Source organism: Lissotriton helveticus, chromosome 4_1 (assembly GCF_964261635.1).
Source record: "Lissotriton helveticus chromosome 4_1, aLisHel1.1, whole genome shotgun sequence".
Taxonomy (NCBI): Eukaryota; Metazoa; Chordata; class Amphibia; order Caudata; family Salamandridae; genus Lissotriton; species Lissotriton helveticus.
The window spans coordinates 1,020,505,313-1,020,532,274 of record NC_136063.1 but is presented as its reverse complement, the minus strand read 5'-3'; the positions used below and the strand labels follow the sequence as shown (position 1 = coordinate 1,020,532,274).

Below are 26,962 nucleotides of genomic sequence, written 5' to 3'. Positions count from 1 at the left end.
ATCTGAGAAAATTCCTATTTCGGACAAGCCACAACATAAAAGGCCAGCAAGTGACCACTTGGCAGGAGAGGCCCTGCGCCCCAGATCATCGTATTAGATAAGATCTTGACAGAGATTGCCAGATTGCTGTACTGCCACAACATCCCATTCTGATATGAATGCTGATATCGAGCCAAACTGAGAGGAGAGGATCTGATGCTGATGTGTGTTTTCCTTTAGAGGGAATACTTTCTCATGGCTGTTGATAATTAAAGCCTTTTTCTGCAATCAGACATGCAGTGTGTTGATTCTCGCAAAGGAACTCTAGATGCAAGTTAGGTTACTCCATGCTCTCATAGTATAGAGCATGTAAGTAGGCTTTAGGGTGTTAGGTTGCTAGATGACATTTTCACTATGTCAGTAATGTTCATAGTATTTTCATTGTTGGCAACATGCATTAGTGCTGTTTTAGTAACATTCAGTGTGGTTATTCTGAATGTGCTAAGCAACAGGATGAGCCCTTTGTAATAAACACTTTTAAGCATTATGAGCCATATTTATTGTGGTGTTGCATTGCCCTTCTGTCATGCAAGGTAAAACAAGGGCAACACAACACTAAAGTCAAATATACCAAGCAACGCAAGGCTACCTTGAATGGCCCGACAGTGCTTGGTAAATCTGGAGTAACACAAGGCAGCGTAAGTTGCGGCCTTGTGTTACTCTGCACCGGGAAGGCATTCCATGGGAGGAGGGTGGGTCTTCCCATGTATCCACCCGTGGCTTTTGGCACATTCATTGATTTACCATGAGTGGAAGACCTGAGAATGCATTAAAATGCTACACCTTAAAGGGGGGAGACGTAATGAGGAGAACAAATTATTTATTTCTCCTTGCTTTTTCCTCTTTCTACGTGAGCTGAATTCTGCAGCACACATTAAACGAGAAAAATGCCTCAGAAGATTGTTTTTGTGCAGGAAGCTGTCTATTCCTGCACAAAAAAACAATCCTGACAACAACATAGGCACCCTTGCACATGGCACAAAAGTGCCTGTGTTGGCGCAAGGCACAACATTATGTGCCAATGAGAGGAAGCAGAAATGTGCCATTTAATGTTAGCTGTGGTGCATTCCTGCCCTCTCTCTTTCATGCAAAAAGAAAAATTGATGGACAGAATGCAGAACAATGTCATACATTCACCCCAGTGCAGAGTTCTGGGCCTAAATCCATCGTTTTTTTGCTCACCATGCCATTCCAGTTTGGACCCAGCCATATGCAAATCAGTCTTGACCCTGCACCCAATGGGAACATTCCAGCCCGAACTGCCAGGCCAGGTCCCCCCTGGACTGGAAACAAGCATCCTAGGACTGGTTTCAGGCTTTCAGCCCCCATCAGCCAATATAGCTTGACTCCAGTGGCATGAAGAGCACAGGACCCACGTCTGGGCATACCCGTCCCACTCGGGGTGATAAATACAACAAGAACAATTAATTGACAGAATGCAGAACAATGTCATACATTCACCGCAGTGCAGAGATCTGGGCCTAAATCCATCCTTTTTTTTGCCCACCATGCCATTCCAGTTTGGACCCAGCCATATTGATTGAACCCAAATCAGTTGACTGGGGGTGAGCGCTTGCATTGTTCAACACTCGGTCCATCATCCCCTTTGGTTTTGCTTTGTTCAACCTAAGTTGGAAGGGTATGCCCAGACGTGGGTCCCTTGCTCACTTTGCCGATGGATTCAAGCTAGCCTGGCTGATGATGGCTGATTGGCCAGAAACCGGTACCAGGATGCTTGTTTCCGGTCCGGGGAAGACATTGCTTGGCAGTTCGGGCTGGACTGTTCCCATGAGGCACAGGGTCAGACTGATTTGCATATGGCCATGTCTGAACTGGGGTGGCGGAGTGAGCTAAAGAATGATGATGGATTAAACCCAGATCGGTTGACTGGGGGTGAGTGCTTTCATTGTTCAACACTCCGTCCATCATTCCCTTTGGTTTTGCTTAGTTTTCCACTCTCTTTCATTCAGCAAGGTGTCTTGCTATGTTAGGTTGGGTGAAAGTTTGATAAATCTGTGCCAAAATGTCTTTTCTTAGTCCCGTACTTGTGTGTGATATTGTAAAGAATGAAAGTGAGCTTTCAAATTATCACTGCATTCCTGAATCCCTGCTTAGGGACTGTTAGTAAGCTAGAAAGCATGGACACCATATAAACTATGTATTGAGTGGGGTTGTGTGGGGCTAAAAACAAGATGTTGTTTCACATTCAATCGCTGGTGAATTGAACTAAGTTTAGTCATGACACCTGTGGGTGTGAAAGCTAACATTGAGGAGTTAAGCCAGATCTTCCTGTATACAACATGGTGCCCAATGTTGGCATTCAGATTTTTTGGACCCTTGAATAGTGTTTTGCAATACGCACACGCAAGTGAACCATCATTACAGAGACATCTGTAGTAATCATGGTTACCTGTACAGGGAATAAGGGAGCACCTTCTGCCGTAGGTTTGTCAAACTTGACTTTTAAAAGGTTATTCCCCATCTGTGGGTTTCCCATGTTTTTTTAATCCAATGTATTTTGAATTCATTTGGTGAAAATTGTGGCTCCTGTTGTGATAGGAGTAAATTACTGGAAGGCAGTTACTCAGCATCTCAAGAATAGAGGTGTGCCAATGCAGAGGGCATTTACATTTGAAATAGCTGCTTATGCAGCATATGCCTTTAAGAGCTTTTACTCATGGGTGGAGTTTGAATCTATAGACACTGCCTAAGGGGAGTTTCAAACTTACAAAGCAGCGGCACAGCCTGCACATTATAGGGTAGACCAAGATCTAGCAAGAGCATCAAAACTGGTTGGCTGGTAAGCCACATGCATGGTAATGGCCGATTGGGACCCCTCAGTAACAAAGGGGCGACATGGTCAGTACTAGCAGAATACACACCCTTTTAACATCCTGAAACTCTACTACTCCCTATGTTGTAGGGATCTCAAATTAAACAGTATCCTTATGCAAGAAACTTCTACGATTTACATTATGTACCATTAATTCTAGACTAGTTCTAGCTGGACCAGTGCAGGGACAGGTTGCTTTGTATGTAATAAGTCCACAAATGATAAACCCTATCATAGGAAGAATGCCCAACAACTTGACGACATTGCCTTCTGGATTGCTTGCAGGACCAACCAGTTGGAAGTGGTTGGTCATCACAATACTGACTATGTGTCTCCCTTTTGGAATGGTGCCACCGGAAGAGGAATGTAACATCTGGGGAAGCATATTTGCATGCATCTATATTAACACCTGTGGCAGGCCTTCGTTGGCAGTTCTCCCTGAAGTATAAAAAATGGGCACGGGGCTGCACCAGCTCTGGAAGTGTGAATGAAGTTAATGGTGAACTTCTCTATGTTTTCTTCAATAATCCTGAGCAATATTAAGGGAGAAGCTTTGGTTCTGGCTATAATGTCCGAGACTTGAAGCAGTTTCAAGATCATGAGTGGGAACTACCAAAGATAACTTTGGAAGTCTACACCTCTGTGGGTCATGATACCATGGGTACATGAGCTGTTAGGCCACATTAAAACCTAACAGTGACATGGAAGGTTCCGGTAATGAGAAATCTGCAGCGGAAAGTAGAAAGGTACAGAAGGAAAGAGAGCAAACACAGACTCGATCTCCCACATTTCAGGATTCCAGCTGGGGTGGTTATAATTTAAGGGACCACGATAAGGTTAAGTATTCCGATAGCCATTCTTCACATACTTTTCAGGATGCTGATGATAAACGAGGAGAATGAGGGAGTCAGTCTGAATACAGAAGACAGAAGAGTATAGCAAGAAAGGTGGAACAGGACAAGAGACTGAAGTTAGCCTAGAGAGGGAAGAGAAAGGCAGTTCCTAAAAGAATCAGAAAAGGCAGTAGGTCAGTAGGGGTCTGAGAAAGAGCCCTCACAAACCCAGACTTGTGTCATGCTTCATCATCTGAGGTAGAATGGGAGGTCGCACAACGGAAATGTTCCTAGAAAGGTTCAAATAAGAACAGTTTTTGTTTTCGTGAGGCATGCAGCCTGGGTGGCGTCCCTTGTCAAAGACGACGAAAGGCATAATGCAAAGATGTGCCTGCAATGGTCATTACAGGCATCCCCTGGCGCTCCACTTAATAATCCAATTGCTGCAACAACACGACATGGATATTTAAAAACTGCGCCCCGCGCGCTAATCAATTCTTAAACGGGCAAAGCTTACAGAAGGATAACACCTTTTGCCCTGGATGAAGGGCGAACAGCCCGAAATGCATTGGGCATGTAATGTGTTATTTCCATTATATCAATTGATGAACTTTATTATCAAACAAAAAATGTTTTGAAAAGTAATTGAAGGAAACAAAAAGCAGTTTTCATTTTGAATAAACCTTCAGATGAACTATTCTTTAAAATTGTGCAATTGGATTATTAAGTGGAGCGCCAGGGGATGCCTGTAATGACCATTGCAGGCACATCTTTGCATTATGCTTTATCATCTGGCAGCTCCTCTTTGGACCGGCGCTGCAATGCCCAAAGAGCCCCTTCAGGAGGCTCTTTGCCGGAGCTCTTTTAAAATAAGACAATGACATGAAGTGGAAGTGCTGTGTGCATAGGTTGGTGTAAGTGTGGTATAAAAATAACAAAGAGAGACCCTGAAAGTTTCAATACGTGGGACCTCTCATCATAATTAAAAACTATGGGTGGCTGTGTTAGAGACAAGGATCCGGTACAGCTCACAGGAATGTAAGAACTTTGGTCAACATGTTTCGTGCCATGTAAAGTCCCTGTGGATGTGGACACTTCCTCAGGACCATGTAACCTAATCTACCAATGAATAGAGTCACAGCAGTGGTACTTAAACAGTAATATAGTGAAAACACCACAAAAGAAAAATACAGCACCAATTTAGGAAACTAGAGTAACATTTCATAAATTACTTGACACCAAAATGACATCAATCCAATCAGTAAAACCAGAGATATTTAATTTCAAAGATTTTAGGTAAGTCTAGCTCAAAGCGCCACTCTAGATTATCTCCTCATGTGAGACAGAGCGAAAGCCACAAGTCAGGCCAACCATGCTGGAGCATGGTCTGGACACAGGGACCAGGTTAGTCCCACTGTTAGTGCGAAGAGTCGGGTCAACTGGAGCTTTGCATTGGCAGTCTTGGCAGGCGTCAAAACGTGCCCCAACGCCAGTCACACAGCTAAACGCAAATATACGTATCTTCTATATGTTGTAATCCATCGTATTCAATGTACTTCAAACTTTACGCTGCTTTATAGTTCTTAAACCATGTTAAGTCCACAAGTCGTGTGTAATGCTGTTTTCCATGCTTCTCATGCTCTAAGTGTGCCCATCCGGACCTCTATCAAAGAACACGCACAAATGCATAGTTCGACCAAAGCAGTTTTTATTGAGATCCAATGCATTTCGGGCTTTGTGAGCCCTTCTTCAGGGATAACTGCAAATGACAATTTAAAACATTCAACATCAATGCGTTATTCAATATTATACATGTGTGAGAAATCATTCTAACTAAGCGGCGATTAAAAAACAAGTATCCCATCCTAACCAAATTGAACAGCAGATTTCACTAAACCTATTGCATGAACATATATTTCTCCAAAAACATACCCTCACCAATTTATGGACAGCATCCGGTTGCATGCTCCTTCCATCGCTCCCTTTTTTAAATATCTCATCTCCTCTTCCACTTTCTAACAGTACACTCTGAGTTCAACCTTAATCAAACACCCCGCTCCTGCTCACTTTTAATCTTAGTGATCACCTTTCACCCCCACCGTTATCAATCCTACTTGCGTACTTTTCCCACTTCTTTACATGTCCCGCCACTTCCATATGACGCCCCCTTGCTTGACCTGCCTCCCATATCGTACCACGCTCGCTCATTCATCTGGTCATACTCACACTCATTAGGCTTTCACCTCCCTCACCAATCCCCATGCTGTCACTATGTCGTACAATCCAAACATCCCCTTTCATCCTGCACATTGTCACGCAAACCTGTAAATCAACCATTTCCCCATACCAACCCATCCCTCAAACTCTCCGTGTCTGCCAAAACTGATTCATGCCTCAGTTCCCCATTGTGTTTTCCAGTAGTGTTTACCACACCCCTGCAACCGGCCAATTTTTGAACCAAACGCTCACACGTTGGACCCTCCCCCCTCCGTCCTGCTCAATTGGCTATCTAATTAAACCACTTCTTCCTGAGCATTGGAGCTCGTTCAACAACACATATTTTTTAGTGCAAATCCAAGGTAGGGCAATTAAACGTGAAATTATCAAAAAAGAAATTGGAATGCACACCATGTTGTGCATTCCAATTTCTTTTTTGATAATTTGACGTCAAAACTTCACCATGAACTGGCCTGTTCGTGGTCGCGAAGACCCTAAACCTTCAGGATTTTGCCTTCTTCTTCAGAAGATTGCATTCTGATACCAACCAAGTACCCAGGACCTAGAGAGGTGCCTATTAGGGATTAGGGACAAATTCTTGCAGCGGCCAGCAGGACTCAGGTAGGTCCAGCAGCAGCAGGTCAGCTGGGAAGTTGCAGGGAGACCTCTGGAGCTTGTTATGTCTCTGTAGCTCAGAACAGAAGGTCAGTTAGCTGCCCCTTGGGGTCACTTCAGGTAGCCTGGGATGTAGGGAGAAGGTCCAGTCTTCCTTTACAAGGCACCAGGGCAGGCATTAGGCAGCAAGGCAGTCCTCTGGCAGCAGGGCAGTCCTTCTGTAGTAATCACAGGTCCATGAATGCACTAAAGAATTGGTCGGAGGGTCCAATATTTATAGTGCCTGCTTTGAAATCTGGCTTTTCGTAAGGCGTTAAAGACCTGGCTCTTTCCAGCTTAGGCTCTCCTTTTTCTTTGGAAGTGTTTCAGTCCTGGCTTAGTTAGTGCTGGGACGCCCCGTCACTGGGGCAGCTATGCGCTTTATAAAACTTTAAATAAATAAATAAAATAAATAAATGGGAGCAACTTATAGACCCCCCTACCTCTGGTTCTGGAAATGTCTTCCTCCCGGCCCAGGTCCCAGGATGTCTGGATTCACAAAAGGCTAGTGTGAAGCTCATTGTGTGTTGGCTGAGGCAGCTCCTTTGAAGAGCATGTGTGGAGGGTGACAGCACCACCCCTCCCATCTGGTCAGGATGGCCCATCCTGCCAACACCAAGATCCCTTTGTGAACCTCTCTGGTAGCAATACATAAAGGCCAACTGTTAACTACACCTAGTCACGTAACTTTCTAAAAGTGGCATTTTCAGAATTGTGACTTAACCTCTGACTTTACCATTGAAGAGGATTTTAAATTACAATTCCATCGACACCAAACATGACATGTCTACCTGTTCCCAAACAGAAGTTATCACTTATTTAGTGCAATAAGGTAGCACGATGTTATCCTATGGGAGAGGTAAGCCTTGCACCAGTGAAAAATGTATTTAAGACTTTTTTAATGCCAGGACATGTAAAACGTGGAGGCATAAGTCCAACTTTGGGCTGTTTAGGGCATAACCTAGAGGTGACATATGTATTAAAAAGGAAACTTTAGGCCTGGCAAAAAGGTTTATTTTGCCAGGTCAAAACAGCAGTTTAAAACTGCACACAGACTGCACTGGCAGATCTGAGGCATGTTTAAAAAGGCTACTTAAGTGGGTGACACAGTACATGGCTCATGCCCACTAGTAGCATTCAATTTACCAGCCATGGGTACATACATATAGTACCGCTTTACTAGAGATGTATAAGTAAATTAAATGTGCCAATTAGGTGTGAACCACATTTACCAAAATTGAAGGAGTGAGCACAAGCACTTTAGCATTGGTTAGCAGTGGTAAAGTGCACAGAGTCCCAAGGCCAACAAAAATAAATTGAGTAAAACAGGAGTGCTGAAAGCAAAATGTTTGGGGGTGACCCTGCAGAGAGGGCCAAATCCAACAGCGGCCTGTATACCCGAAAGGGCAACAGTGAGCCTTTTCTTTAATTACAGTGAATGTGAATCTTCAGAATGATGCCCCTCTTCGTACAAAAGTTTCCTCCAGTATGAACAGAATGTCACTCCAACTCCAAAAGCTTTACCCATTGAGTCATATCAGAGGGTTTTCTACAGAGACTACTCTACTCAACTCGTGATAGGAACAAAATATAAGTACTCCTCGGCCTGCGCAGTGAAAGATGGTGAATTCCATCCACAGCACAACCACACTAAAATCTTGTGATAGCATTGCGCAACATGCAGAAATTAATGCCCTGGTACTTGCATACAGAAAGCCGACCTATCAGTTCCCAAACTAATAGGGTCCGGTTCATCCTTCCGTGGGCAAGGGTACAATGAAGATTTGAAACAATGGTGCCCTAATGGTTTCAAGGATTCAAAATGGAAACCTATTAGGGATATTAAGAATACTTTAAGAATAAACAGCTCTTAGGAAAGGAAACTGTCTTGCTTGATAAGCTTACATTGGTCTATGTGATGCAAACTTTGGGCCATCAGCGTGATGGTTTCAAGCCAAAGGGAAATGTGTGGCCAACTTAGCTGCCAAGGCTGCATTACAGCCGAAGATTGACACAGATATATCAACAGCAATACAAGAACCCACAAGTAATTATTCCTACACCTTTGACTCAGATATTACTCTTGTGATCACTCTACCAGGAGAGGGAGACAAGACAATTCCTAATAAAGTCTCCAGATTATGTTTAATCAAGGTAGCTCACGCGGAATTGGAATCTGCCCATGCTGGGATTAATGCAAACGTAGCAATGCTATAGCAACACTGCTGCTGCCCTGTTTATATAAACAGACTAGAGCCTATGTTAGATAATGTGGGTAACTTAACAAATCAAAGCGTCGTCTGTTAGAAGACCCACCCACAGACTCCCCCACAGTCTCTAAAGTCCTCTTTAAGGTGCTATAGATGGATCATATCAGCCCATTAAACTCTGTTAACCAATATATATATATATATATATATATATATATATATATATATATATATATATGTGTATATATATATATATATATATATATATATATATGTGTATGTATATATAAATATATATATATATATTGGTTAACAGAGTTTAATGGGCTGATATGATCCATCTATAGCACCTTAAAGAGGACTTTAGAGACTGTGGGGGAGTCTGTGGGTGGGTCTTCTAACAGACGACGCTTTGATTTGTTAAGTTACCCACATTATCTAACATAGGCTCTAGTCTGTTTATATAAACAGGGCAGCAGCAGTGTTGCTATAGATTGATATATAGTTGTTGGCAGCAATTGATTCATGTGCTTGATTCTTGTGGGTGTGGCCACAGAGAAAAGCAAGTGTTCCAGCAGTCATAAAGGATTTGCAGGGTCTAGCTGGCCATGGGAGCAATTCATTAATTTCACTGAGCCAATGGTCCTCCTTTTTCTTTCAAGTTACGGGAGGGTGGAACTTGCGGACCTTCACTCTGCTGAATTCTGTGGAGTTAAAATCCCAACATTTGTTGCCACATTCAAGTATTTTGACTGTGAAGGAGCATTTGTCCCTAACCAAAGAAAACATGGATTTTCCTCATTTTCTCCTGGGACCACAAGAAATAAACGATTTGTAGTGACATAAATATATTCCATTTGTAATGAATGGCATAAATATTCAGAAACAGAAGCTGCAGAAATAATTCAACAGACACTTAAAGAAAACCTGCAAACAGTTTTTAAATGTATCTACACTGATATGCGCACACTTGCCAAAAGAGTGTACTCCTTAAACAACATCAAGTATTAAATCTTCTTAAAGGAGACTTGAGTCTGTTACAACAAAGCCAGGCTCAGGTAAAAGCTATATTACAGATCTTTAAGCTGGTCTGAACCAATGCGCAATTTACATCTATTGCCTTTAGGGAAATGTCCTTTTTCTTATATGTGCATAAATGAAGATGACCCTAGGTTTATCAGTGATCCTAGCTGAAGAAATTTTCTAGGTCATTCACTTACATCTTATTCAATTTCCTTAAATGGAATGTGTAATGCTTTGATGGCTGGATTAAGTTGTGTCCAATCAATTACTTCCATTTCATACATCTCCACGCACGATGAACTACTAAATAACAGCTCTTATTTAATGTTAACTAACATCAGTTGTTGCAGTTTGAAACCTGCCCACCATTATGTGATTACGGTTTCTAAAACAATATAGTGCTGTAGGAGAACTTGTACCCACCACCTCAACATGTAATCAAAGGTGTCCGTTGGGGGAAACATCCTTTACAATGAAACTTTTACAACGCAGTGCTTTTACAACGCAGGTTTTACAACGAAAACCATTACAACGTATTGCGCTGGGGGGCGCTCTAGGATAGGGAATAGATTTAATTTACTATCCAACACCTTCCCTAGTGTCCACGGGGACTGGAGTTGGAATATTAAATTAAACTATTCACTATCCAGCACCCCAAAGGGCTATGAGTTGTAAAGGTTTGCGTTGTAAAAACTGCGTTGTAACAGCATGTGTGGTAAAAGCATGCGTTGTAACGTCATACATCCGTCCGTTGGTCTAGTATTGATATGAGATGCATGTGTTTTGACTGACTTAGCAAATTAGTCACAATGTTACTACAAAAGGAAGTTCCTTTGACTTCGGTGGCAAAAAATTATAACTTGCAGACAGCCAGAACGGCTTCGGAAATGCAGTCAGGAATACCTGACTCGCTTTGCTAATATTGCTCAAATGATCTTTAAAGCATCAACAACAATTGGTATTGTGCACTTTTTCAAGAACATTAGATCTGGTCTGGTGACTAGATTTAAAACCTTGTTCAGACTAATACCATCATATTTCACTCTTTATTTATAGATGTTGTCTTTTTGTAAAATAGATTCTATACAAGTGACACTTGTTTTCTGGTACATAACCCGTCCTGTAGAAATCATTTTGGATCTACACCTTGAGAAGCTCTAAGTGGCTTTTCTAGACATGGACATGCTCCTGCAACCACGGCAATCAAACCTGTGGCAATGCAGAGGAACGCACTTATCCCTACTGCAAAATGCTAATTATAATGATCAATTTCCCCAGCATCATATTTTGATGAAATTCCTGGTGGTTGGCCAGTGTCATTGTTGTCATTCGAGCCTCCATACAAACTATTCTCGCCACCACTAAATGCTTTGGAATTGCAACAACTGCCTTGTCCTGCTAATTTGCGAGAAAATCTTGACTGTTTTTCTCCACAACCACACGTATGCTGCATGTGAACTTGTTAACCAAACAGCTGACTCAGGATTACTACTTATACCACTTATATCAATTTCACAATTAATTCACAAGTGTCAATATAATCATGTCACATAATGCACATACTCCATTATTTTTAGTTATTAAAAATCTCTTTCTTTATTGATAGTCTCATAAAATCATTTTCTTACGTCTGGTTGTACTCAACGTATTTCATCCAAAAGGACTTCAGGGCTTTTATTAGTAGTCACACTTAATGGTAAAAAAAAGATATGATTTAGGTTTGGTTGGAAAGATATGCAGCCAAATGTGTTATGGCATCAAATCCTTTCACTAGCCAGCCCGATGTGTCAACAAATTCAACAATATTCCCTTATGTCTTTGTTAGTTTCCCTTATGAAACATCGCTACGATATGCTGCCGTAAGTGGCCATGCTCATTAGATCAGGAGAATTCTACATGATGTGAGGTGAATTAACTGGACAGAAGACATAGCGTGATTTGTGGCATTACTTGTGGAATCATTGGCAACAAATACATATCTCTGTGTACAGGAATGCATTACCACCAAGGACATAAGGGAATATAGTCATAATTTGTTGACATTTATTGGTATAAGTAGTAGTGCTGATTCAATTGTTGGTTAACTGTGTAAGGAGTTTCTTCTGTGTGGAAGGCTAAGAGGTCTGGCCTTTCTGACTCGTGCACTCCAGTTAATATTTCTAATGTTCTACCCACTTTTGGGATAGATGCCAGGTTTGATGGCTCACACTCTTTTTGTAAACTACCTGCGTTCGAAGCAAAAAGATTTCAACAAACTGCTTTTACAATTTTTCTTTTTCTTTTAAAGCCACATTATTTTTTATTTGGCATATTCAGTATCATGCCTGATCTGTTTAATCATTAAAATGCTCTCTTTTAAACCGGCATAATGCTTTAATATGTTTTATAATAATGTCATATTCCTTGAAAATGTAATGCTTAATGAACATAATCATGCCCAGCTTAATGCATTACTTTTTACAATTTTATGCTATCTTTTAAGAAGTTATATTTATGTATGTTAATTTTATGCTGTATTTGTTTACGACTTATTTTATGAAATTGTTTTAGATATGGAGTTTTATAACTCACTGTTTTGAGAGCATGGATTTCTCTATGTAAATTAAATACATCCCTAGACATATCCCTGCCCGAACTATTTCATATTCAGACTTACAAGCTGAGGATGACAAAGCCCCTAAGGCCAGACTCCATCTTGAGAAAACTATGCATATTTTTTGTGAATGCTGTGTGTTCAAAAACATAGCAACTTTATTGAAGATGTCTGATTGTAAGAGTCCTAAACAAATGGGGATTTAATAGTGTGCAAGCAGGGAACATATTGTGCTACAAAAAAAAACACCATAAGGCAATTTCAAAATATGGATAGACTCAATAAAAGCATGACCATAATGAGAATGATCACCCTATGCTTAATAAAGCATAGAAAAGTTAATTGCTTAAGTAAATAGAGTGGGCTAAATAATTTTGACATAAGCATTAATAGGTAACTTCACAAATTCCAGGATGATAAAAGGGAAATATTGGATTAGTACGACTAAGCTTTGATGAGAGCTATACAGACATAAAGCAACAACAAATTGCCCTGAAGGTTTATCTTTGTATGCCACAGACAGTCAAAGTGAATCGTAAAGGTTTCTAAGAAGATGCCCATAACATGTATTTATTTTTGTTGCATCTTTATCTTGATGCGATCAATAGAAACTGACATGCAAAAGCCAGGAGCTCCTTTGAATTACTCAATAATCTGTACCCCATTTCCAACTGATATTGCAACTGTTGTTAGAGGTCAGGCTTTTATACAAAGGATATTTCTCTGCTGTGGCACAAAGAAGGTATACAGTTGCCTGAGGAATTCCATGCACATATATTGTCACTATTTATTTAATACGAGGATTAAACAAATATAAATTTGAAAATGATAAAGGACAGAAATAGGAACAAAAGCTTATAATAAATTAGAATAATAGATTATTTGGGAAAACTAAGGTATCTACAAATTTCGGTTCAAATCTTCAGGGGGATTAATGATGGGGATGAATCAAATAATCAAATATCTGCAGAGAAAGTCTGCTGGTGCACTGCAAAAGAACACCCACTGTTAAGTTGCAACCATGAGCAAACATATTTAGGGTTCAGTTGAAGAGCTGCAGGCATGCAGTGAAAAGGACACAGTTAGATAGATTCAGAGATGATTTGTACAAACACTAATTACAATTATGTAGGCACAACCTACATTTGTGTTTGGAAAACACAGATTTACAAATGTGCAAAATGCATGAAGACACTATAAGTGGCTTCTTATTTACCTCTTAAAATGCAGATTGGTAAATGTATAAATTGTGGCCACAACTAGAATGTTGCTTGGAGTGCATTCATATAGACAGGATTCACAAGCCATTACCATCAACCAGTCAACATATGACAAGTGATCAGCTCTCACAATGATCTACGGGCGGTCCTAGAAATTCACAGCCTCTAGTCCAAGCAGATTCTAAGTGAATTCACAGCATGATTGTTGTATTTAAGTGGCACGGTACCCACATGATTATCCATGTGACTTAACATGCATTTCATTGAGCCAACCAACCACAAGACTCCACACAAAAAGAAGCAGACATTTTGTTCAATTATGAAAGTGCATGAATGTATTCATCTTGCTCGGGCTACTTACACGTTGGTGGTGAAGATGCCATAAATAAGGTCAAGCTCTGGTAGGAAAAATGTGCTTTGCAATTCATTGTAATAAAACGGTATTTCGCCTGGGCGAGAACAGTTCAGACGCGCCTTCATAAAGGTTGTCCAAGTGTCCTCCAGCAAAAAGCGACCACCAATGTCATTCTTGCAGACACGAGCAGCTCGAGAGAAGACCGTCTTCCCACAATCATGCTCCACTGCATTCTCCCGGAAAAAGAAATAGGTGAAGTTTCCAATATCATATGAGGATACAAAGTTTGGCTCTGGAAAAAACAATTAAAACAGGAAATGAATGATTTGATTTCAGGAAGGTTTTTATAACTTTTTTAGTTGTCATTTTTATAATTACAGGAGTAAACTGTGGCACAGTAATACTGATAGTATGTTAGACTTAACAGTTGGCGTTGTAGACAAGGTAAGAAACTTCAGTAAATTACTCACACAGGACACATTTGCAGTTTAGTACATGTACAGTTCAGAAACAATCCCCAGAAGCGGGACCTCAAGGGATCAAAAATCCTTAGTGTCTATTTAGAGGCAGTGCAGCCTCTTCCTTCCTACACAGGTTTTTCAATTAAGGTACATTTGCCCATTCCTTGGAACCATTCCTCACAGGAGGGGCCAAGGCGGATGTAAACAAATATAGCAATGCTTGCTTGTGAAGCCTTCTTCAATTATTCTGAATAGCACCAACTTGGAGGACAGAGCAATGTGGAGCTCGAGGACTCTTGTATGGACTCTTGGGTATGGAGGCCAAATACTTCTGAATCAACCATTTATGTCAAGGTTAATCATAGGTCAAACCTTGATCACTTTGCAATGTGCATCTTAGTTCCAGTTAATTGGAAAGAATCCTTTCTTGGCTAAAGAAATGTGGAGGAGATTCACATAGTGGCTGTTTACTTACGCTACTTTAGACTTTTCACAGTTATGGTCTTACAGGAATTGCTGAGAGCAGTGGAAATGGATGCAAGTGTGGTTAACTAAATGCTTCTGAGGTAATGCCTGCAGTGTTAAAAAAGTGAACTGATCATCAGGTAAAACAAAGACTTCACTCCTCCAAATGGCCATCAGGCTTTCCTTCGGTGGAGCCGGCAGCACGAGTGACTGAAATCCCAGTATGTCTTCCCGGTTCCCTTAATGCTAATAAATGGAACCTCTGAGCTGAGCGACTCCTTAATTATGCACTATTCAATATTGTCTCAGGCCAGGAGTCAGCACAGGTCCATCAAGACCTGTTCCATGTCTCTACCTTCCCTCGGCTGCGAATGTCCCCAGACAGGAGGAGAAGGCAGCTGTGCCTCTCTCCAACCTGCTCTTCAACTGGATTTTCATTGTGTTTTTGTGCAGTGCAAAGCTTCCAAGGAACATTGCTTATGTGTGTGCAAAATGAGGGATCTTGAACCGAAAGCTGCTGCACAAAAGGCACTTTGGTTAAATATTTAGCAGTCATCTCGAAATGCACCCAGGGAATTTGTGGAGATGACTTTACTCATATAAGCAAAATGCATAAATGTTCCCTCAATAAAAGCATCTTGTTTCGTCTGGTTGTATTGATGAGAGGCACAGATTAGATGCCATTAATTTGACAGCTGGATTGGACAGAAAACATTCAATTCATCTACAACTATTTGCAGCAGAAATGGGTCTTTGAAAACAGCTAAGAATGTGTTCACCTGGTAAAATGTGAGGATTTAAATTCACTTGTTTCATCCTATCTACTATGTATAGTGAAGAGAGAAAGAGTTCACTTGCTCGAGCCGTCACCATTTGCTGAACAATGTTATTGGTGCTGGATGGCTTTTTCTATATTGATTAAAACAACTACTGCAGAAGAGTACAGACTGTGTGAGAATCTATCTTTCAGGATATGTGGTATGGTTACCAAATTATCCATAACTAGAAATTATACTTAATTCCGGCTTCCCCATTTAAAAGTTGGATATTGCAAAAGTAATACTGTTCAAGTATATTAAACACGCTTAGCTGCCAGTTTAGAGAGGTTTTAAAACAAGGTAGACACTTCACAAACGAATGGACATTTACAATGTGTAAAAGAATTGAAAGGGTGCCAGGCTCTAAACCCCTCAAAGTATAAAAATAATGACAGTCTTTTTGGTATTACTTTCTAAGAGCATTAGTAATCCTTGGCATAGTGATCTAAATATGGGTGAGCTTAGGTCACTGTTAAGTAAGTGTCTACTCACCCATTTGTTACAAAAAAATATTTGCCTGATCTCCTTTTATCCATATTCAGTAACACTCCACAAGCCGGTGATCAACCTTGGCTCCAGTTCTTAGCAAAACCTAATTGCATCTTGAATTCTACCTAGGCAAAATCCTGACCGGGAGTGCGCAGAGTGAGGATATTTCGGTGTTTAATTACCTCGGTATATAGATAGATGGTTAAAGTCGATGATGAAGGTGTTGAGGCACTATTTGTGGATCTGTCTACCATCGTACATATCATCTATCCACTTCCTTTCCAAAATCTTTCTGAGATGTCTAAGCTGGACCTAAAATTGGGTTTATTGTTCTCTGTTGGTCCTAGATGCCAACTGACAATCTGACCTGTTTTTTACATACAAAGTTGGGACAGTCATTGACCACCATCATTGACAGAGACTTCATCAACACACTTGTGAGCTAGCCAAACATGACAATAACCTCAGTATACTGTCTATAGAGTGGAGGGATGGTGGCCCTGAACGCTTCTGTAACTACTATATTCAGGATAAGGGCCCATCTGAATACTGTTCCTTGAGCCACTAACGCATTGGAGGACAACCCGTTAGCATACAAGCCTAACATAGGAGCATATGTTTGCAAAGGTCCACTCAATATACACATTGGTTAATCACTTCAAGATAACACAGAGGCATGTGAACAAATTGCTTCATCCAAAGAACGCTTTGCTCCCAAGATTACGTGGCCACCTCGCCAATCATATATGTGAAGCAAGACGTTCAGATTTTAATCTCAAGTTCATCCAACACATATTGAACTCACCATTGACTGCAGGAACAGACAGCGCCATTCCTGTCTGCACATGCAGGTTAAATGAAACCTTAATTTCATCTTTCCACTCTACTGAATGATTAGATGAGGAGCACTCTACTGAATGATTAGATGAGGACATTTCCAACTTTTCCAAGTGATATTGATATACTAAAGGAGATCCTCTGCTGGATCAACCTTTGGGGGTAAGCCAAAGTGATGCTGGCTCATTCACAGTACATGATTCAGGCCCTCAAAGCCGAATCTAATGCCATGGATTCCTTCCCCGAGTGACTAGAAAACCAAACCAGAGAATATCCACACTCGCTATGTGGACTCCAGGTATGACCAAACTCCAGGTTCTTGTGGCATGTCGTAATCAGGGACTGCTCTCCACCGGTTAAAACTTATTACACTTGTGTGAGTGCTTAAACCACCAGCCAGTACTCCTATACCTATCAGGGTAGCAAGAGTAAGACAGTCACTAAAATGTCACAGCCTACAATGTGCAGGAATCCAGAATGATACGGATATTTGTATAGCGCAAACAATTACCCCTAAGGGTGTCAAGGCGCTGGGGCCGTCTGGAAGATTAAGCGATTAAGAGTCACTTGGTGCTGGGCTAACTTGCTTCCGGGGACCTAACCCTGAGCCCCGGTCTTCCAGAGTCAGCAGCCCTGGCCGCTGCGCCACACCTCTTCCATATGATAAATAGCTAAGACAGCTCAGAACAGCTAGCTTTTTGTTATTAACTCAAACTCTACCATGTTCAGATATAGACAATATCATTTACAGTGACCATGCACTCTTATGCTAAAAGAACAAAATGCTGTATTTTAGTTCACTGTCGATACATGTACTTTCGTACATGCATGTAAGAATGCAATGCATCTTGCACTCGTTCAAAGGAGGGGGAAAGACTGCGGGTGATGCTTACTTCCGGCACCACCTGTCCACCAAAGACAGACTTACCACAATTGGGGCCGTTCTCGAGAATACTGCTACAGAGGCCCACCGGGAGCTCTAAATCCATCTGAGTATTATTATTACTCGTGAGACCCTAAGGAGCAATAGACGTGGATGATGCATACGAATATTATCTGACAGATTACTAAACACTTCCCACAAACCTCCAAATTCATCAAAGTCACGTTTTGCGAGTCCTTAATAGCGATTTATAAGGAATCGCTATTAAAGACTCGCAAAACGGGATGCATGTAGAAAACGCAATATTTTTTGCGATTTCTACTGCTTCCTTATTTGCTATTCGGTAATTGCTAATCGCAAATAAGGAATGGCTTTCCCATTCATTCCCATGGGCCTAAAGGCCCATAGGAATGAATGGGGAGTCATTCCTTATTTGCGATTAGCAATTAGCGAATCGCAAATAAGGAAGAGATTTCAAGGGTGCCAGGGTGTCCAAAGGACACCCTGTAGCACTCCTGAAATGGTAAGGTACACTGGTGTTGCGCACACACATGTCCAAAGGACATGTGTGTGTGTAACATACAACTTAGAAAAATGCACTGAAGTTCATTTTTCTAAGTTTTCGCTATTTACCACGTAGTTAGACTTCGCGGTAAATAGCGGCCCCAGATTGCGAATTCGCAATTTTAAAATGGTTCATGGATTGCATTTAAGGAATCTCAAATTGAGATTCCTTAAATGCAATTATTCGCAATTTAGCGATTTCTAACATTGCGATTTTTGCATTTGGGATGATGAATCCCAAATGCAAAAATAGCGCCCGCAAAGGGCCAGTTCTCAGAATCTAGCCCTTTGCGAGCCGATTTCGGCTTGATGAATCTGGCTGTAAGTCACCTATTATTTTGCGAATCCATCAGACATAATGTGGCGCGTATTTTCAAACTGCTTGCTTTCCCAATTTACTACTTCAATGCACTGACGCCAACGGTCTTTGCACACAAAGCCCATTTCTATGCTGACCCATTTGAAACACATTATTTTTGCACAAAGCCCCGAGCACATTAAAAAGAACAAATGTCACCGAAACCCATTAAAGAAGCAACTTTGGAAATCTAGGTGGATTTAAATCTACTGAAAAGAGTATGCGATTGAAGAAGCAAAGATATAGCAAGAAAACGTGTTCCAGCAAATACTTTCTCATTGCTTCCTTCAGTTTTGTCACTGACAGGTTACAACAGTTGGGTAACGAGAAATGAGGTGGACCCCCTGAAAAATATGTCCAGGGGGCCTTGCGATGTTAGCCCGCCTGCCTCATAATTGATCAGGCCTAAGTGTGCCATCCAAAAAACCTTTTTAGTGCTCTAATTTGTACTGAGCATGGAGCTCTAATCCAGTGCCAGCGCCTGGTTTCGGATGATTCAAGTATTTTTATTAGGCTTTTAAATTATTCAATGCAGTAATACAATACAACAAGCTTTTTTGCACTACATACATTAAGGGAGATTAATTAATCATCTTAAAAAAAAGATTTAGTATTAAGTAGTTGGGTTCCTCAGCTGTGGCACTATGGATAACAGCGAACATTTCTGATGTGGGATTGCCAAGTATGGCGCCCTGAGGTAGTGGGGCCCCTTGCACCACAGCGAGGGCTGGGGCAAGGATGTCTGCCACCTTCGCAAGGTAACATTCTGACCCCCCTTCTTCTCTTCGCCAGCCACATTCGATGCTTCTGGGGACTGTCTGCAGTCTCTTGCCGGTGGCACCCTTTGGCAACACACAGATTGTCTTGATGTTGTGCCAACCGGGACTGCAGCAGCTGCAAAGGTATGTGTGTGGTGTTCCAGACCGCAGTCAATAAAAGTTTTATAGCAATCCATGAAAACCGCAGGGTCCGTTCTGTGCCAGCCTTCCCTTGGCTAGTGGAGCTCTGACTGCAGTGGTCACGCCCACGCCCGTCCACATGCATGGTAAGGTCCTGGGGCATGTCTGCGCTGCGGGAGGTGTGTGTGCAGGGGGCGCTCAGATCACTGCCATGCTCGTTTTTTGAGCATTTCCTCAATTGTGTCTCTCCCGGAGAATACCACAGTCGTGGATGTATATTAATGGAGTGACCTAGAGAAAATCAGAGTTTATTACCTGAAGGACTGCAGACTGTAGGAATAGGGCTCTCGATACAGAGCCGCACTCAACTGCCTGTTGTGACTTGTGACAAACAATGGGAAAGCAAGCACGTCTCGCCTTTCAATGGCATTACCCTATGGTGCAAGCTCGCAGACGCCTTTAGCCAGGGCTGTTCCGCATCAGCAAAAAGAAAAGGGAAAAAAGGCCTTTCTGACAAACTAAAACAGCATCAAGAAAAAACTGAAATCTGCTGCATGTGAGGACGCATGCGTGTGCTTATTTATAACACAATATCATCAGGACGTGCCCGGCATATTTTTCTTTATTTAACCTTTTCATTTATTGTTCCACAGTGACAGATGGCAATCTTGCCGCGGTAAATGAAAGTAAAACATATGTGAGTAAGCATATTAAAGAGGCAGGAATAGTTCAATGGCAAATGGCGCCTGGCCGGCCTCCCGAGTGCAATATGGATGGGTGGGCAGGGAAGGACAGCAATGGCGGGGCGAAGGGGAGCACGGAGCGCAGGGGGTAAGTGAGCAACACGGGGATCTCACAGAAGGGATCTGAAATGAGGAAGCAGCACACGAGGGAGAGAACACGAACACACATGCACTCTCACAGAGTGCTGGGCGGAAAAGAAACGAGCCTTAGTAAAGCCAATCAGTCCCGCCACAGTCCTGTTGGCTTTGCTGAGGCATTTTTCGCCAGTCGCGTTTCACATTGGCAACAATAGTTATTCGCTGATGTTCAAGTTTAATGATGTGTAGGGGTGTGTATGACAAGATGCATGCGCATGTATGCGTCATGACACTGTGGCAGTCGTGGGAGATGATATATGTGTGCGTGCGTCACTAAGCGGCCAATATTTTTTTCCTCATTAATCATTACATCATGGTGGGGCCCTCTCTTGGAATGGTAAATAAATACAATTTAATAAAACCCGAGCAAAAGTGCACATTAAGAAAGGAGCATCCCAACAGCAAATTGCACATACCAGGCCTTCCCGCCCCCAAAAAAAGAAAATATCAACAAAAAGAACGCAACACGGAGGGGTGGAGGGGCACCACACGAGTATGTGGTGTCATGGGAGTAAATCAACACTGTGGCGTGGATGGATAATCCTGTATTGTAAGTGGCAAACTACTCCTGAACATAATCCTACACATGATGGGTAATTGGGTTGACTTTTCTCCAAACTTGCCATTGTGAACTCACTCTGAGCTCAGGTGGCTGGTTTGTGCGTTTGACAAAAGTGCCTGATAGGAGGTTGGGGTTCTTTCACTGGGAGACGTGTATGGTGTAGATAGATACCATACATTTAAAACTATTAGACAGCTACATTGTTTACGCTCAGGACAGTTTTTGCACTTCATGGTGGTGTTGGGTGTAGTTAAGAGCACTAGGCCACAGCAAACTGACCCCCCTCAGACACACAAGGTGCTGGAAGCACTTACAGCCTGATTCATTCTGAGAATCTGGCCCATTGCGAGCGCAATTTTTGCATTTGGGATTCATCATCCCAAATGCAAAATTCGGTAATTGCTAATTCGCTAAATTGCGAGGAATTACATTTAAGGAATCTCTATTTGAGATTCCTTAAATGCAATTCATCAACCATTTTTAAATTGCTAATTCGCAATTTCGGGCCGCTATTTACCGAGAGGTCAGACCTCTCGGTAAATAGCAAAAACTTAGAAAAATGCTTTTAAAAGCATTTTTCTAAGTTGCATGTTGCACACACACATGTCCTTTGGACATGTGTGTGCGCAACACCTGTTTCAATTTGCATTTAAGGGGTGCTACAGGGTGTCCTGTGGACACCCCTGGCACCCTTTAAATCGCTATCTTATTTGCGAGCCTTTTGGCCCATAGGAATGAATGGGGTGGGATTCCTTATTTGTGATTAGCAATTTGCTACTCGCAAATAAGGAATGTGTAGGAATCGCTATTTATTTAGCAATTTCTACATGAATACCGTTTTGCGAGTCCTTAATAGCGATTCGCTATGAATCGCTATTAGGGGCTCGCAAAACGGCCCGTTGATGAATAAGGCTGTTAGACATTAACAAGAACAGGGGGGATGTCACCAGAGTATACACTGCGTTGACACAGCTCACCAAATTTCACTTTTAGGGCTTCAAGGTTAAGGTGGGAATCAGACCTCCATATAAAGAAAATGCATCAGAAATGGAGTGGAATCTTACATATCCCAAAATCGTTTCCAGGACTGCCCTTTTTAAACTCATTCATTTACTTCAAAATTCCCAAAAAGATGACACAATACATCCTTCATGCCAGAGTTTCACATGTACTATGTGTTGGCTTTCAGAGTGGTTTCCCTCCCATATGTTCCAGATTTTATCTACGGATCTTGTCGTTTGTGCTTGTTGGTCGCCTCGTCTAAGGATTTTTTGGGGGCTAGTGGCCATCACCATAGAAGTCACATTACATCCTGTGCTACTTACGTTATATCATACAAGTACGTCTATTCTCAAATGTAATGGATACTTGTCCTCTACATGTATTTTCCTGAACCTGCCTGGTAGAAAAGGCCTCACTGTGTTTCTGCCTAGTTTGTCACCCTCTAATATTATCTGCCTATTTCTCAGCCATTCAATACTTCATGTGATGTGTATGCCATTACACGCTATTGCACATACATCGGATGACTTGTATTAGGTCATTACACAAGATAAGTTACATGTTGACATATACCAGTGTTACACAGTTATGGCTGTTATAGTCTAAAACTCCATAAAACAGATAAAAAAATAAAATTGATGCACAGAAAAGGGATCTGTCTTTTGGAAATTATGGTGAGTGCTTGGAGCTACCTCTCAGAGGGCCTGATGCAATATAAAGTAAAAATGACATTTAAACTGCCCTATTTGGTAAATTTTGATGTTTTTTTCGCATCTTTCTTTATTCTAAGGTTGCTAAAACGGTTTGAATGGTCATAATATATATTCATATATACCAGGCGTTCCCAAACGTTTCTATGCCCGGCACCCCTAGGCAATGTTTTATTAATATTCACGCCCCCACAAAAGAAATATCACATTTGAAGACTAATAGTATACTTTTTTTTAACCGCAGATTGAACCACATACAGTACAAACCGAACAAAAAAAAAGATAATTAATTTCCCTCTTTGTCACACCCCCTGGAATACCATCTCGCACCCCCTGGGGGCGCTGGCACCCCAGGTTGGCAACCCCTGATGTATACAGATACATATGAAGTTCTTACTGTGCATGCATATCTCTCACACACTGAGATGGGAAGAATCCGCTGCTGTATCATAGTTCACTTCTGAAGCAATTGAGAAATGACAAGCAGAGAGTCTCGGTTTCATGGTATCAAGGTGTTAAATTGCAGCTCGTTTCCAGCCAGGATTAGTCTCGGACTAAAGGAGCACTGATAGCCGTTTAAGTGAGGCTTTTATGTTGGGCCCAGAAGGAAGTGAAAATAAGGAACATCCCTCACTGCTACAAGGATCTGTGATAAAGGCAAAGTAAGAATGTGAGAGAGAAATTAAATAAGAGACAGCTAAAAGAAAAAGTAGCGTGGAAGGGTATAAAGGCCCAAAAAGAGGTAAGCCCTTTAAAGGAACGGTGGGGTGACAAGTAAAGAAGCCGAAAATAAGGCAGCACAACCTGGTATAAAGTACAAGCATTTGCAATGCAATAGGTCTCGCATTTACAAGAGTTTGGCCTATTGCCATTGTAAATGCCAATGCCAGCATTGTAAATGCCAATGCCAATAGTTTAAACTCTCGCAAATGCACGACCTATTGAATTGCAAATGCAATTTTTGGAAAAGCGCCCCATGCCGAGCTTTCACATTAATGTCGACCACGTCCCTTTCTTTAGACGAGCCGCGTCTAAATAAAGGGGCGCGGCCACCATTAAAGTGAAAGTGCCGTATGGGGCGCATTTACAAAAAAAGCATCTGTTTGTCAAGTTGACAAGCAAATGCTTTTTTTTTGTAAAAGTGGCCCATGCTGTAGTTTCACTTTAATAGCAACCTCGCCCCTTTCTTTAGACAAGCCGCGTATAAAGAAAGAGGCGTGTCCGACATTAAAGTGAAAGCGCTGTATGGGGTGCTTTTAACCCCAAAAATTTTTGCAATGCAATAGGTCTCGCATTTGCCAGAGTTTAAGCTCTTGTCATTTATAAGGCAATAGCTCAAACTCTCGCAAATGCAAGACCTTTTCATTGCAAAGCAGCGGACGCAATTCTCCCTGGCTGCTTTGAAAGTGAAAGCGCATATGGCGTGCTGCACGCAGTGCCTACAGGACCAGAAACTCATTAAATTTGGAAAGTGCTCTGAAACCCTTCAAGGGTCATGTTTGTGCTATATACAACTTTATGAATTAATAAATGAAGTAAAATAAACATACTTGTGTAACAACAGAAGTGAAAGGGCCAGTCCTCATGAGAGGTTACAAATGAAGATGAGGCAGTACTAAGGAGTGGCTAACAAGCCTGTTAACAAACCAGAAGCCAGCATTTAAGAAGGATAATGACACAAGCCAATGAAAAATATGGGCGGGGAGTGGGCGGGGCAGCATTTGCATACTCTAATACAGCATGCCTCGCAGAGCAGCGCAGGAGCTGCCCAGGCTTGAAATAAAAAATAGTCATTTTGAGATCTGCAGGTTGTTGCATTCACAGTCTAATCTGCAGGGTCACCCCTTCAACCATTGAACTGGGAAATGTATGGCTACACTGCCTTTCCCAAACCTAAATCTGGCAGCCCATCTAATCTAGGTTTTATGCTTGAGACGAGACTTATAGAACGTGATAAAGAAATACTCTTATAATCATATGCGGAAGTTATGTTATGCAAATAAGCACCAATAATTGCTCGTTTGTGATGATTATATAGTTGACCATTTTGGACACTATTCAGGCTACTTATTTTATACGCTTATACGCTACTGGGTGGGTGAAAATGCTAATGCATTGCTCCTGGAGTGGCATCCACAGGCTAGGGAAAGTTTCATAAATGTATACCCAAAAAATAAAAAAATAAAAATAAAAATAAAAATTAAACCCCCCCCCCCCCAAAAAAAAAAAATGTATACCCAGAGATATTATTTTATTCTAGTTTTAGAAAAGCCGGTGAATTCTACAGGTCACATTTACAGTTTGCTTCTTGTTATTGCACTCGTCGCTGCAACCCAGAAGAAGCTATTTCCCCTTTTCCCTTAAATAGATTTTGAGTCCAACAGAGATGAACCAGTTAACTCTGTCAAACAACAGCCAAAATGCAGATGTTGTTCTGTGTATAGATTTTCCCTTGGGTGTTAAAATATTCCGTGAAGATAAGTGGGGTAGGAAGTGAGATTCGTGGTGAATGCATAGTAGCAAATGGGGGGTCCAAGGCCAGTGCCTGTAATTGTCACGGGTTAATAAAGCATCAAAAAACTGTTGCAGAAAAATGCTATGGGAGTAATTGCTTTACCCTACCTGTATTAAATATTTGAATTGAAGAATAATACTTGCAATATAGTGTACCCAAGTCTTTTTCCATTAATGTCCAAATATATAATTACCATTTAGTGGAAGATTTCGGACTCGGGTTGATATAATCGTTACAGTACCTTACTTTAGTTATGTGGGTATTTGTGTACAAGAATCTGCATCTTTTTTAGGCATGCCAGGCTACGATTCTTACGTGGAACACACGACAAACCTTCAGCACCTTTTTTGAAAAACACATACTCAGCTATAAAAGTAATGGACTGGTACATATTTTCAAAATCAATGTCGCTGCTGTGTTCATTGTTATTGTTTCTAGTATTGCGAAGTTCCCGAAGGATGCCCAAATATCAGCCGTCTCATGCCTTCTTTTCCACATGTACATGCATCTACTGGACCAGCTCATTGGAGGAGGCAAACTTCCAAATGTATGCTGACAACACACATATCCGCTTCCTGCTGCACAATGGGTCAGAACACCAAAGCAATGTTTCCATAGGCCCAGCCCACCTGCTCCACCGGATGAAGGAGAGCCATCTTTGCCAAGACAGAGATGCCAGGCTCCGGCGCCTCTGAGCCCAAGTCACTACCATATGTTTAGCTCTCAAGCCCTGGAATCCTCCTCCACTTATCTAGAAGTAAAGGTCTGGCGATTCTCTTCCACGGAGACCTCTCTTTATCATCCCAAGTCAAAAAACCTCTCACTCCTGCACAGGGACCTCAGATTCAAACTGTGGCCAGCCCGTGTCCTTTCTGCAGCATTTTAACTACTGTTGTGTCATATATATGTTGGTCTCCCCAAAAACTTAACAGCTGAAGTCCAAGACTGCAGAACAAGGCATCCAGATATTCTCTATCTCTAGGCAGGAGAGACAACATGAAACCCACCACATTGTCTTGAGCACATTCCAGTACACATACTCTGGAAATGCACTCTATATACCTGCAGACACTGGTACTCCTTTACTCACTTAGAGCCCTTTATTCAGTAATCAATTAGATTAATGATCGTTCAAGATGATAATGCACAAAGGAAGACCACTAGGCATTCAAGGGCATAGGCTCTGGTGTACCATAGGTCACAAAATGAGCTCCAAACCCAACTGCACTCGTTTAATAAAACTTAAAAACTGAACTATTCAAACTTGCCTTCAACAGCTCCCAGAAACAGAATAGGTGTGGGGATCGAAGAATGTTGGAGATGGATAACTACTCATGCATCTTGATTTTAACCTCCCTGCCCTGTTGCTCAGGTCACACACCTGTTGAATGTTCAGAAGTAACCAAAAGGAGACACATAAATGAATTAAACTTTTTATACAATGTGACATCCTTAGATACTTGGGTTAGTATTTTTTTAGCTACCTACAGTAAGTGTTATTATTCTTTCCACCCTATGTTAATACAGCGAAGAAGCTCCAA

The 26,962-nt window shown here is 41.6% G+C and overlaps 1 protein-coding gene across 1 annotated transcript in view; it reads right to left on the bottom strand.

Moving 5' to 3' along the window:
• The window catches only part of SEMA5A (semaphorin 5A), a 1,863,338-nt gene that overhangs the window by 775,617 nt on the left and 1,060,759 nt on the right, over positions 1-26,962 (bottom strand). Inside the window, exon 9 of the mRNA XM_078687625.1 lies at positions 13,984-14,269. Coding sequence (XP_078543751.1) covers positions 13,984-14,269 — 286 coding nt within the window. The remainder of the gene's footprint in view (positions 1-13,983; positions 14,270-26,962) is intronic.